The 14,039-nt window shown below is 64.0% G+C and overlaps 1 protein-coding gene across 8 annotated transcripts in view; it reads left to right on the top strand.

Moving 5' to 3' along the window:
- TBC1D14 (TBC1 domain family member 14) overlaps window positions 1-14,039 on the top strand; it is a 103,065-nt gene that overhangs the window by 55,425 nt on the left and 33,601 nt on the right. For 5 of the 8 annotated variants that reach the window (XR_016229720.1, XM_070069552.2, XM_089326893.1 and 2 more), the window contains exon 4: window positions 13,555-13,673. Coding sequence is in view for 6 of the 8 variants with exons in the window: in XM_070069552.2 (XP_069925653.2) it covers window positions 13,555-13,673 (119 nt within the window). In the remaining 2 variants the exon portion in view is untranslated. Of the gene's footprint in view, window positions 1-7,416; window positions 7,574-13,091; window positions 13,183-13,554; window positions 13,674-14,039 lie in introns of those variants that run through there. The other 3 variants (XM_070069554.2, XM_089326896.1, XM_070069555.2) reach the window with 2 other exon arrangements.

Here is a 14,039-nt window from a genome sequence, read left to right as displayed (position 1 = left end):
GGTGCTGCACCTGCTGGCATCCGCCCTCACCTCTGTAGTCAGGGCTCCCTGTGCTCCGACGCGGATAATCTGGAATGGTCCCGTCAGGGGCCGTGGGGCCCATCACCTCTGTGAGAGGCGCTTCTGCTGGCTGAGACTCCAGGGGTCACACCGGTGGCAGATGCGGTGGCGGTGGGGTCTGCCCGTGAATTGTTAGCATCAGGTGGGAGGTGTGGGCGACGCTCAGCCCAGCGACGGGCACGCGGCAAGCGTTTGCGAGTGGCAGCAGCTGATGAGCTCGGGTGGCTGCCACTGGCCACTGCTCACCGTTTGTCAGGTCCTGGGAGGCGCCGGTGAGTGGACTGTGCCGCCGCCCAGGACCCCGCTCTGAAGGCACAGCCCAGGCTCCCAGCGGTAACGGCTGCTTGGTCGGAGTTTCACGTGGTGTTTCAGCTGCACTCGAGGGCTCCCCAGAGCCAGGTTGTTCCTGCCGGCAAAGGGTGGCCGTGGCCTGGTGGCCGAGCTAGAGCCTGGGCAGTGTGTGGCAGGGGCGGGGTTCCGGGGCAGCGCCCTCTGATTCCAGAGGCAGAGCTGCTCACGGAGCTCACTTGCGAGTGGAGGCCTCGAGGGGTGAGCCGGGGGCTGTTGTAGGGAGTGGGGGTGAAGGGAGGAGAGAGGACCCGGCAGGGGGCGCGGAGGGAGCCCTGGGGAAGGTGGATTTTAGCTGGGCAGGGAGGTGGCGCTGGGAGACACGGCGGCAGGCTGGAGCGGCCTTTTGGTGCCGCCGGGAAGATGCCACGTGGGGCACCTGGACCCCACACGGGAGTGCCCAGGCTTGAGTGTTGTCTCAGCTTCCCGCTCCGGGCTCCTGCTCCGGCGCCCTGAGACGCAGCAGGAGGTGGTCAGGTAGCTGGGTCCCGCCGCCTGCGTGCGAAGCCTGGCTCCCGGCTTTGGCCTGGCCCGTCTGAGCCGTCGTGAGCGTTTGAACTATACTGGCAGACGGGACCCTCTGTGTCTCTCTCAAATAAATGGGATTTTAAAAAAGCCATTGAAGAGCAGAATGGCAATGAGCGCTACCTGTGACGGTGTCACCCGGTGTGACCTGTTCGGGTGCGCCTCCGTTCTGTTGTTCTCTGCACAGGAAGAGGGACCGCCTCACCCCTCCACTTCACGTCTCCTCATGGCTTCTTACTGCCTCTGGGCCTTGCCCTGACCCTACAAGGACCGCCTGCTCCGGCCCCGCGGCTGCCCCTCACCAGCTCTGCCTCAGCCTGCGTGCTCAGGTCTTTGCAGTCGCTCTTGTCCCTGCCTGCAGTGCTGTGCCGTGGCTCTCCACCGGCCGACTCCCTCCCTGGTCTCAGCTTGGATGCCACTGCGCATGGCCGCCTGGCCAGCCCCGCTCCATCACGCTGTTGCGGGCCTCTGGGGTCTTCCTGGGTCTCAGCTCGGATGCCACTGGTGCATGGTGTCTGGTCAGCCCTGGCCCATCACTCTGCTACGGGCCCCCGGGTGCTTTCTGCACAGAGCTGTCCCCCTTGAACGCTTGCCTGTTGCTTGCTGCGTGGCCTGCCTCTCATCCCCACTACAAGGTAAATTCAGGAGAGCAAGGCCTAGGCCTGTTTGCCTGTTGGCCGCGTCATCTCCAGGCCTGTTTGCCTGTTGGCCGCGTCATCTCCAGGCCTGTTTGCCGCGTCATCTCCAGGCCTGTTTGCCTGTTGGCCGCGTCATCTCCAGGCCTGTTTGCCTGTTGGCCGTGTCATCTCCAGGCCTGTTTGCCTGTTGGCCGTGTCATCTCCAGGCCTGTTTGCCTGTTGGCCGCGTCATCTGCAGGGCTTGGGACAGCCCTTGTTTCAGTGGATGGGTCATCTGTAGATTTACCAGGGTTGTAAGCAGATAAAGGAATGTCAAAGCTTCGAGATCTACGACGTTGTAAACGGTTTCCTTATTTCTGGGACAATGTGTGCATTTGCCATGTCCTTACCCACTCTTCCATGACTGTCTCCACGTGTGAAGCCGCGGGGTTTGTGCAGTTACCTGGAGATTTAGGAGCCACACAACCACTCCCAGGCTGGGCGCCGAAGTGCCTCCCTCAGTGCCGTCGGGCCCCTGTGAGGGCAGCTGGCTGGGAGATGGCGGGGGCTGCCGCGGCCGTGATGCCGTCACGGGCAACCCTGCTGGACCTGCGAGGGTGGAGGCAGCCGTGCTAGAGGTGAAACCAGCAGGAGAACGCAGCGTGCCGGTGCGGACGCCAGAGCCTGGGGGTGAGCGCCGGTTAACTCGGAAACGGGGGGGTCTTTGCATGTGCGCTAAGACAGCCGTGAAACCCGGTGGCTGATGGAGGCAGGGAGTGTGTCACATCCTGATTGCTTAGCAGAAGCCCGTCTGTCATTGCAGGATGTACTGGGTGGTTGAGACTTGGTACCTGGAGGGATGGAAACCACTGCTGACGCAGCCTGCAGGTTGCAGCCTGCCCGGAGCCGAGCGGCGTCTTGGCAGTCTGTCGCATCGTGCACAGAACACACAGTTAACGCGTTCTCTCCCACGTTCACTTGGGTGTGCACGTGGACTCCTGTGCCAGCCCCAGGTGTGTGTGGCGCTGGGGTTGGGCTGGGGGTGAAGGTGCTGGCACAGGGTGTGGTCGTCTTCTAGCTGCAGACTTAGGTCACCATGAACCCCTGCGGCTGCTCAGCTCCCCCTCCCCACCTCAGGCTTCCCACCGTCCCGCACGTTGAGCACGCAGACCCGAGCTGTTGCTGGTCCTGGAAGCTTGCTTGCCTTATCCCTGGGCAGAGCACTCTGGGTGCCGGCTGGGTGGGAGGAGGGAGGCCAGATGGCTTCGTGTGACGCCACGCTGATCCACAAATGCTCGGGCGCCCCTGTGCCGTGCTCTGTATTAGCCCGTCGTTCCGTTGCTGGGAAAAAGCGCGCGTCTAGACCCGGAGGCTGAAAGGCCAGGCTGGGAAGCTCCGTTTCTCTGGGCTCTGGCGAGGGCCTCGTGGCTACGGCACCCTGATGGGGGTGGGGGGTGTGCAGGGGAGGGAGCCAGGGGTGGCGAGGGGCCGGCCTTACTTATTTATTTCTTCGAAAGGCACAGTGACAGAAAGGGAAGGGGAACAATTTAGAGATCTTGCATATACTGGTTCACTCACCAAACGCCCACGATAGTCGGGGCTGAGCCGGGAGCCCGGGACCCCGCTGGGGTCTCCCATGTGGGCGGCAGGTGCCCAAGTACCTGGGCCTTCCCAGCTGCGTTAGCAGGTAGCTGGATCAGAGGCCGAGCAGCTGGGGCTTGAGCCCAGGTATATGGGATGCCCCCTGCGTGCGAGGGGCAGCTTAAGCCGCTGCACCACAACACTTGCCCTCGACGGGACGGCTTCTGACATTTTGAACATATTTCTTCATTTTGCCACTTTCCATTTCTGAAAAATGGAGCCACTTGAACATAAGGTGCAGATGGCGTGATGTCTTGTTCCTAAACACTTCAGCAACTGCCTCTGAAGAGTAAAGACCAGGGGGCATTTGGCCCAGGAGACCACACCCACAGGGAAGTACCCGGGTAGCTCCCAGGAGACCACGCCCACAGGGAAGTACCCGGGTAGCTCCCAGGAGACCACGCCCACAGGGAAGTACCCGGGTAGCTCCCAGGAGACCACGCCCACAGGGAAGTACCAGGGTTAGCTCCCAGGAGACCACGCCCACAGGGAAGTACCAGGTTAGCTCCAGGAGACCACACCCACAGGGAAGTACCCGGGTAGCTCCCAGGAGACCACACCCACAGGGAAGTACCAGGTTAGCTCCCAGGAGACCACACCCACAGGGAAGTACCCGGGTAGCTCCCAGGAGACCACGCCCACAGGGAAGTACCAGGGTTAGCTCCCAGGAGACCACACCCACAGGGAAGTACCCGGGTTAGCTCCCAGGAGACCACGCCCACAGGGCAGTACCAGGGTTAGCTCCCAGGAGACCACACCCACAGGGAAGTACCAGGTTAGCTCCAGGAGACCACACCCACATGGAAGTACCAGGTTAGCTCCCAGGAGACCACACCCACAGGGAAGTACCAGGTTAGCTCACAGGAGACCACGCCCACAGGGAAGTACCAGGTTAGCTCCCAGGAGACCACACCCACAGGGAAGTACCTGGGTTAGCTCCCAGGAGACCACACCCCCAGGGAAGTACCCAGGTTAGCTCCCAGGAGACCACACCCACAGGGAAGTACCCAGGTTAGCTCTCAGGAGACCACACCCACAGGGAAGTACCCCTGTTAGCTCCCAGGAGACCACACCCACAGGGAAGTACCCGGGTTAGCTCCCAGGAGACCACGCCCACAGGGAAGTACCAGGGTTAGCTCCCAGGAGACCACACCCACAGGGAAGTACCCGGGTTAGCTCCCAGGAGACCACACCCACAGGGAAGTACCCGGGTTAGCTCCCAGGAGACCACGCCCACAGGGAAGTACCAGGTTAGCTCCCAGGAGACCACGCCCACAGGGAAGTACCAGGTTAGCTCCCAGGAGACCACACCCACAGGGATGTACCCGGGTTAGCTCCCAGGAGACCACGCCCACAGGGAAGTACCCGGGTTAGCTCTCAGGAGACCACGCCCACAGGGAAGTACCCCTGTTAGCTCCCAGGAGACCACACCCACAGGGAAGTACCCGGGTTAGCTCTCAGGAGACCACGCCCACAGGGAAGTACCCCTGTTAGCTCCCAGGAGACCACGCCCCCAGGGAAGTACCAGGTTAGCTCCCAGGAGACCACACCCACAGGGAAGTACCAGGTTAGCTCCCAGGAGACCACACCCACAGGGATGTACCCGGGTTAGCTCCCAGGAGACCACGCCCACAGGGATGTACCCGGGTTAGCTCCCAGGAGACCACGCCCACAGGGAAGTACCAGGGTTAGCTCCCAGGAGACCACGCCCACAGGGAAGTACCAGGTTAGCTCCCAGGAGACCACACCCACAGGGATGTACCCGGGTTAGCTCCCAGGAGACCACGCCCACATGGAAGTACCCGGGTTAGCTCCCAGGAGACCACGCCCACAGGGAAGTACCCGGGTTAGCTCCCAGGAGACCACGCCCACAGGGAAGTACCCAGGTTAGCTCCCAGGAGACCACACCCACAGGGAAGTACCTGGGTTAGCTCCCAGCTCTGGCTCCTGATCCCAGCCTCCTGCCAGGAAGACCCCAGGAGGCAGTGATGGCTCGTGGCTTTGGCCTGGCCCAGCAGCAGCCATCATGGGCATTTGGGGAGTGAACTGTGTGTTGGCCTCACTTTGTTTCTTCTCTCTCCACCTCTCAATGGGAGGGGAGAGGAGTAAAGACATTGTCCTGCATAACCTGGGACTGGGACTGTGACCCCAGACCTCATGCCAGGCGGGCAGCAGGTCCACCCCGCGTTGTGTGCCCCTAAACGCCCAGGACGGAGCAGGTGGTCTGACCGTGACCCCAGGCCTCGTGCCAGGCGGGCAGCAGCTCCACCCCACGTTGTGCGCCCCTGAACGCCCAGGACAGAGCAGGTGGTCTGACTGTTCCTCACCTCTTCCTCATGGCTGGCACCTTTATTTTTTCAAGTGATTTTGGGTCACAGATTGAACACCGCACGAGACGAGTAGCAGGAGGGTAACACCAGAATACAGGCGCAGCGGGGATCTGGGCTCGTGGCACAGAGCCCAGACAAGTTAGGGTGAGATTGCTGTCTGGGTTCTGCAAACTCAGTGAAGCACCGTTCCTGTTAGACGTGAACCCGCGGGTCGGTTGTCCCTGGACAGTGTCCGGTGCTCACCTAGCAGCCTCGGCACGGGGACAGCGCTCTGCAGACACGGTAGACACGCCAGCACCCCCTCTCCCAGCACCCGTTTCTGTGCTGGCTCTAAATGTCGGGCAGCTTTTCTCCCCAAGGCTTTCCTTGATCCTTTCTGCCTGAAACCACCTCTCCTCCCTCTTCTGTTGTTTGAAAATGGCTGATTCAGGCGGGCGCTGGGCATGGAGTAGGCCTGCCCGCTCCCCGGTCCAGCTCCCTGCTAATGCACACCCAGGGAGGCAGAGTGGTGGCCCAAGGGCTTGCGCCCCTGCACCCACGTGGGAGACCCAGAGGAAGCTGCTGGCTCCCGGCTTCCGCCAGGTGCAGATGTGGCTGTATTTGGGAAGTGAACCAGTAGATGGAGGGTCTGTCCCTTTAAAAGCTTTTATTTATTTGAAGTAAAACTAATTTGCTTTCAAATAAATAAAAATATAGAAGAAAAGAAAACCTCCATCCAACTCCAGTTTCTGGAAAGCCGGCTGTGTCGGGACCGGAGGAGTTCCCGCGTGCCTGCTGCTTTGATGCGGATGCGTCCGCGCTGTCATTGTGACCTGGTTCTAGAACTGTCTTCCCCAGCCGGTTCTGAAGAATTCTTCCGCAGCCAGATAGGCCTCTGGTGCCTGGCAGCAGGCGGGCCACACTGCCGTCTCCGGGCGGGGAATTCTCTCTAGAGGTTTGCCTTTTTCAGTAGCTTCCCATCAACGGGATTTTTTTTTTTTTTAAGGACGTATTTATTTGTTTGAAAGAGTTAGAGGGAGAGACAGAGAGATCTTCTGTGCTGGTTCACTTCCCAGATGGCTGCCCAGGGCCAGGGCCAGGCCAGGAGGCAGGAGCTCCACCTGGGTCATCCTGCAGGTGCAGGGGCCCAGGCGTGTGGGCCGGCCTGCTTTCCCAGGCCATGGCAGAAGCGGAGCAGAGGGGACCTGAGCTGGGAATGCGTCCCTGGCTCCGGTGGAGGTCCCGGGGTCCCAGATCGGCCGCCCGTGGGGGCCACTGGGAGCTGCACTGGGAGTTCTGTGTGGTGACGTCCGCAGGGCCCTGGCCCAGCACAGCCTCCAGGGACGCGGGGACTGAGGGCCTCCTCTTGCTGTCGCCCCCAGAAGCTTCTCCGGACCCTGCGTGCGCCCCCCGGAAGCCGCCCGCAGCCTGATTTCTATTTGAGGGCGCACCCACAGTGTCCGGAACCCAGCCAAGCGTGCGCAGGAGGAGAGCTGTCCGCCGTCGCCCAGCCTGCACCCGGGTCACCGCGGCCCCCTTCTGCGTGGACCCTTTCGGTGCTGCGTGGCCGGGGGTTGTCCTCCTGCAGGCTTCCTAGCGTGAGGCCTGCGTGGCTGCGCCCGCCGAGGGCCGGTGGCCTAGGGACGCCTCCTGTGGCCGGGTCGGGAACCCCACTTGGCAGGCCCTGGAGAGCCCTGGAGAGCCCTGGACGCCCCGGACGCGGGAGCGCGGACCTGAGTCTGAGCCGCCGGGCAGGGCCTGGAGAGCCCTGGACGCCCCGGACGCCGGAGCGCGGCCCCCGAGTCTGAGCCGCCGGGGAGGGCCTGGACGCCCCGGACACGGGAGCGCAGACCCCGAGTCTGAGCCGCCGCCAGGCCCGACGCATCGAGGCCGGGGGCGCGGATCGGCTGCACTGCATCTGCGCGCAGCTGAGCGGCCTGCCGGCCCGCCCCGCCCGCGCAGTCTGCTGAGCCACCGCGCCTGCCCCGCCGCGGTCGGCGCAGGGAGGAGTAGGGCGGCCTCCGCGGGACATGGAGCCGCCGGCTGCGCGCCCCTGAGGCCCGGGCGTTCATGGTGAGTCCGCGGCGGCGGCCCGAGCGCCAGCATCCCCCGCGGGTGTCTTCAGGGGCCCCGCGGTGCGCGCCCCTCCCAGGCCTCCTTTGTGTCCCGGTGCGGGGCGGGATTGCGAGACCCCGGCCTCACGCCAGGTTGTGCTTGTGTCCTGTGTCCAGGGCCGGGTCAGCCCGGGCCGCGAGCCCTCCTGGAGGCCAGAGCGGCCTTGCCGGCTCTGCGGCCACAGCCCTGTAGAGACGGGATGGCACCTACCGGCGCCCGGTGCGCTGGCCAGGCTGCGGCAGCAGCCCGGTGTGCTGGAGGCCGGCTGCAGGCTCGCCGCCGGGCACGTGCCGATTCTGGGTGCCTGGGAGGGAGGTGACCACCGGGAACTGCTTTCCCGGGGGCCGGCGGTGCTGTCTGGAAGACTCCAGCCAGAGGGGGCCCTGGGCGTTCCCAGGGGCTTTGCTGGGGCGCGCTCAGGCCTCAGTGGGCACCAGGACAGTCTTTGGCAAGCCGCAGCGTCGGTAGCACCTGAGCAGGCCACCCTCCCCACTCGAGAGGATGCTCAGACAAATGCCCCCCTTCCAGACAGTTGTCTGTTAAATGGCAGCGTGGAGCCAGCTGCGGCTGGAGCATCCCAGGCCTGCCCCAGCGGTGTTTGAAGGGTCGGGGCCGGCGCCTGCCGTGGCTGCCTGTCAGGGGCGCGTTCATCCCTGCTGTGTCGTCTTGTGTCTCACAGCGGACACTCAGGTCTGGAAGACTGAAGAGGGCCCCCGCGGGGGGCTGGCGGGGACAGACCCAGGCCCGCTGCTGGCTGGACCCGAGCCGCCAGTGTCTCTGGTCCGCGTGGAGAGCCTGCCCGTGTTGGCGGCTTTACCCCTGCCTGCCTCCTAGCCCTCAGGGTTGTTTGTTTATTATTATTATTGGGGGGGGGGTACCTGCCATCTGCTGGCTCCTTCTCCAAGTGCCGGCATCGGCTGGGGGCTGGGCTGGGCCAGAGCCGAGAGCTCACTCTGGGTCTCCCCGTGAGTGCAGGCACCAGCTACCTGGGCTGTTACCCGCTGCCTCTTAGGGTGTCTGTTGGGAAGCTGGAATGGGAGCAGAGCCTTGGACCCGCGCACTGTGCTGTGGGACGTCAGTGTCCCAAACCAGCGCCTCTCACCCTGAATCAGACACCTGCTTGTCGTCCCCCCCCCCCCCAGGCCGCCGAGAGCCAGACAGCTTCCATGGGCTGCTCTGCCGGGCTACTCCTCAAGTGCCCACGATGGCCGGGACCCAGCTACCGGAGCCATCACTCGCTGCCTCCCAGGGTCTGCAGTCAAGCTGGCGTCGGGGCTGGATCTGGGCGTGGAGTCCAGGCCCTGCGGCTTGGGCTGCAGGCGTCTTAGCTCACCCCCGGGCTATTTGCGCTGTAGTCAGACTTGAGCAGGCTCTGTCTGGTGCCCTTTCTCGTCCCAGCCCAAGTAGATTTCCAGGGAGTCGGGGCCCCTGCTGGCCGGATCACCCCTGATCGAAGGCCACTTCGAGTGGCGGTGCCAAGGCCTCCTGTCTGCACCAGGACTGAATGCCCATTGTTTGAGAAGCCTGATCTCTCCGTCTCTCCTGAAACAAATATGCTGGGGCAGGCCTCTTCTTCCTGCCTTCTGAGCTGACAGTTTTGAACCTGAGGAGTGTGCTGCGGTCTCCTTGCCCTCGGCCCTGCGATGCGGGCGCGGCCGTGGACACCCCGTACCCGTCTCTCCTCTCGCTCCTCCTCCCCCGGGGCTCCTGGCGGCCAGCCTCAGCTGGACGTTGAGCCCCGCAAGTCCAGTCAGAGCTTCCGCTCGGCATCGCTCTCACCGCGATCAGCTGCCCCGGTGCGGCCAGAGTGCTCGGCCTGGTGGCCTCTTGCCCAGCGTTTACCTGTCTCTGCGCCAGTGGCGCCCTTGGTGAGAGGCTTTCCCGGATGCCGCCTGGGCGAGCACCGTGTGTGTCCCAAGCCCTGGCTCCTGCCTCTGCCGAGAGACCCGCAGGGCTGGGGCCGCCGTATCTCGTGGCCCCTCCCCGAGTGAGCTTCCTCTCGCGGCACGGTCCCTCCCCTCTTCCTTCTGCCTGGTGTGTGCGCTTTGCTTCGGCGCTGAGGCAGTGCCCAGGTACCCTGGCTCCTGCTCTCTCTCCCCCCGAGCCTTTGCTGGGTGGTCAGCAGCCCGGCCCTGGTTAGCTGTGGTTTCTGTTGGTGTGCTGGCTTGTGTGGCCTTTGCCGGCACCGTTCTTTGTAAACTGCTCGGGCAGGGACTTTGACCGGCTGTGTGTCTAAAGCGGTGACTGGCAAACTGTGAAATGACACCCGTTATGCCGTTGGAGCCCCAGAGTGCAGCCTGGAACAGCCTCCCCTCGTGGTGCGCTCTGGTGTGGTGTTTATCTCGTCACACTGTCGTGAGCACGTAAGCTAGTGTGCAACCAGGACTTCAGGGAATCTGGTTCCGCGTCCACCTGCAGGGCCGTGCGTCGGCGATTGGCTGCTGCGGTCTGTGAGTTGGTCTGCGGTGGAGGCAGCGCCCATGGGGCTTGGTTGAGTGGGCGGCTGGCTGCTGTGGGCGTGTTGTCTGACTGCTAGGGACCTGCGGCTGGAGACAGCAGGAGGACTCGGGCCTCTGCCTCCACAGCCTGGGCCTCGCCTTGTCACGTGCTGATCCCGCGCTGGTCAGGCACGGCCGACCGCTGTTCCGTACGCGCACCCAACCCGGGAGCGAGTGCTCACCCCGCTCCCTTGGTTCCAAAGGTGGGCCGGCCGGCGTGGACATGAGCTCCTGTAGGTTGCTGCGGCGGAGCCGGATTCCGGGCAGGACTGTAGCCGTCTCCACGCGGGTCTGGGGAGGCTTTGCCTGGCGTTTCCAGTACGGCCAGGCCGGGCTTCCTGCGACTTCTTTTTCTGGCCATGCGGTGCTCTATGGGACTGGAACACAAGCTTGTGCTTATTTGGAAGCCAGAGGACAGAGATTTTCCATCTGCTGGCTCCCTCTGCAAAAGCCAGAGCTGGGCCTGGCCGAGGCGGGGGCTGGAGCTCGGCCGAGGCCCCCGCCTGTGCGGCAGGGTCACAGGTCACAGGTGCTCGCGCTGCCTCCTGGGTGCACGTGGCAGGGAGCAGAGCTGGGACTCCGGCCCAGGCACTGCCGTGCGGGGCGCAGGCGGCCATCCCGATCCACGGCACCGACGCCCGCCCCCGAGCGGAAGTGTCTGCTGTTGGCTGACTCAGCACACTTCACCTGTTAGGTCTGAAGCTCTGCTTGCATGGAGCCTGGACAACAACTCCCATTCTTTCTGCACGTGGCCTCTGCGAATACTACGGGCGCAGAAGCAGACGCCCGGCCTCCGATCCGGCCTCCTTGCTCGCCCACACGGCCGTGTTGACCCTGGGACCGTGGTTGATGGGAGAGGCTGGATGGAGGCGCTCGCCCGGCTGCCTCCTGCTTTCGGTGCCTCTGCGGGCTGTGCACCTTGCAGGGCTCCTGGTTGTTGTGTGCCCCTGGAGCGGTTTTCCTGGCTCACGCTGCTGTGTCCAGTCTGGTGGGGGAGCGAGGCCGTGGTGTGCACCACCCAGCCCCCCTGCGCCGAGAGCGCTGGCTTTACGGGCGTCTGGCCATCCTTGGCAGCCGCCTCTGGGCGGGGTTGGCCATCCTGCAGCTGTGGGAGCGAGGCTCAGGGACTCCACGTAAGGACCTTGCCCAAGGTCGCAGCTCATCATTGATCTGAATTTGCTGCTGGCCAGTCCGGCCCGAGAGGCCACACCTAACCCTTGTAGGACTGGACCTTTTCCTTCAAACCCTCACGCCTGTTTGAGAACATGGGGCGGGGGGGGGGGGGGGGGGCTGGGCCCTCTCAGAGCGGCAGACTGGAGGGGCGGGCCTGGCCCTGAGGCACTTCCCTTTGATTCTGTGGAAGGGTGTGCGTGAGGCGCGTCGGGGTTCTGGGCCGGCTCTGTTTGGGCCCGGCATCTCTGTTCTGGGCCCGTGACTCGCCGCACAGGCCCGGCAGACCGGGAGCACCCGGGCTGTGTCCTGGTTCTCGGCACAGTGCAGCCTGCCTCGGGGTCTTTCCCTGTGGCACGCAGGTGCCGGGGGCGGGCGGGGGCGGTGTCCGTGCTCGGCTGTCGGAGGCCGTGAACTGTGAGCCTGTTTTCTCCCCACGCACCTGCGTCTTGACACACTGCCTTCTCGCAGCCTTGGGTCTTGAGGACATCGCTTGTTCTCTTTAGAGGCCGCTGTAGGCCTGTCTGGGTGAGAGCATGGTTGCCTGCCAGAGGTTTTACCAGTAGCACTGGTGGCCGCCACCACGTGGCAGTGCCCCTCCCGTCGCCTGGAGTGGCTGCTGCAGTCCCAGGTTCACCCGCCTTGTTTGCCGTCTTCCCCACCGGATGGTCCTGCGAGCCTTGTCTGTGTTCCCATACAGAGAGCACTGCGTTTGATTTTGCAGAGAGCTGAGGCACACACGGGGCCCGATCCTGGCCACACAAGAGCTAAGGGCACGCCCCGTGCCTGCCCCTCGTCACACACGGGGCCCCGATCCTGGCCACACAAGAGCTAAGGGCACGCCCTGTACCTGCCCCTCGTCACACACGGGGCCCCGATCCTGGCCACACAAGAGCTAAGAGTGCGCCCCGTACCTGCCCCTCGTCACACACGGGGCCCCGATCCTGGCCACACAAGAGCTAAGGGCGCGCCCCGTACCTGCCCCTCGTCACACACGGGGCCCAGATCCTGGCCACACGTTGGAGTCTGGATCCAGGTCACACTGAGTGTCCTGATCTGGGTCAGGAGTGAGCACACACTAGCCCTGCCCTGGTCACACAGGGAGTCAGAGACACACACTGCCCCTGCCCCTGCCCCGGTCACACAGGAGCCAGGGACACACACTGCCCCTGCCCCTACCCCGGTCACACAGGAGCCAGAGACACACTGCCCCTGCCCTGGTCACACAGGAGCCAGGGACACACTGCACCTACCCTGGTCACACAGGAGCCAGGGACACACACTAGCCCTGCCCCGGTCACACAGGGAACCAGGGATACATACTGCCCTGCCCCGGTCACACAGGAGCCAGGGACACACACTGCCCCTGCCCCTACCCCGGTCACACAGGAGCCAGAGACACACTGCCCCTGCCCTGGTCACACAGGAGCCAGGGACACACTGCACCTACCCTGGTCACACAGGAGCCAGAGACACACACTGCCCCTACCTTGGTCACACAGGAGCCAGGGGCACACTGCACCTACCCTGGTCACACAGGAGCCAGAGACACACACTGTCCCTGCCCCTGCCCTGGTCACGCAGGGAGCCAGGGACACAAACTGCCCCTGCCCCGGTCACACAGGAGCTAGGGACACACTGCCCCTGCCCCGGTCACACAGGAGCCAGGGACACACTGCCCCTGCCCCGGTCACACAGGAGCCAGGGACACACTGCCCCTGCCCTGGTTACACAGGAGCCAGGGACACACACTTCACTCTGATCCTGGTCACACAGAGATGTAAGGGTCACACGTTGTTTCAGGAGCGCCAGCTGTCTGGCCGTCCTGGCCCTGTGGAATGCGTCTCCCAGGTGTGACTGAGCTCTGGTGGCTGTGTCGTGGAACCAGCCGGTGACCAGGTGGGTATGGAGGCGGCCCTGACATCCCCATGGAAAGATGACTCACGTGACAGTCTGCAGCGGTGGCCTCCCGGTGACCGTCACAGTGGTCAGTTACATGGAGCGTGTTCAGAACAGCGCACCTTTACGCAGGACGAGGATGGGAGAGCGGAGACAGCGTTTGTGGGTTCTTTCGGGGCCGCTGTGATGTGCGTTCCCACCCACAGGGTGGGGTGCAGCCCTCTGCACAGGTGGGGTCCCGTGTTCCTTCTGAGTAGCGGGGGTGTTCACTGCGTCGTGGACTTAGATTGTGAAAACAGCTACTGCTTTTGGAAGGACTTGTGGTACCAGAATTGGCCGAGCCCCCAGTTACGCCCGGTTTCTTTGTCCTAGGAATATGAAGACAAGGCTGGAAGACCTAGCAGGCCGCCCTCCCCAAAGCAGAATGTGAGGAAGAACCTTGACTTTGAGCCACTCTCCACCACCGCACTCATCCTCGAAGACCGACCAGCGTGAGTCCCGGCAGAGCGCTCGCGGCCGCGGGGCAGGGCGTGCCGAGCCTGGGGCCACAGAGGGCGGCCGGCAGCCACGCTCCCGTCCCGTTCCCGTGTTCCGCGGTGGGGTTAGATGACAGCTTGGAAAACTGTGCCTTAGCTAGCGCGGAAGCCTTGACCAGGGTTTTCCACTCGGGGTTGGCCCCTGTAAACCAGCGCCGGAGGCCGCCTAGATGGCTCCTGCAGGGGAGGGCCGCTCGCAGCTCCCGGCGATGCCGGAACCGGTTCTCCAAGGTGGCGGTCGAGGTGGTGCCCTGAGCAGGCCGTGGGGAGCGGACGCGGGCCCCACCTCTCTCTGGACTTGTGCGATGGGGGGGTCCCGTC

Source organism: Oryctolagus cuniculus, chromosome 2 (assembly GCF_051225735.1).
Source record: "Oryctolagus cuniculus isolate XC-2025 breed Fujian yellow rabbit chromosome 2, ASM5122573v1, whole genome shotgun sequence".
Taxonomy (NCBI): Eukaryota; Metazoa; Chordata; class Mammalia; order Lagomorpha; family Leporidae; genus Oryctolagus; species Oryctolagus cuniculus.
Note: the sequence above shows the minus strand (reverse complement) of the source record. Positions and strands in the feature narration are given on the sequence as shown.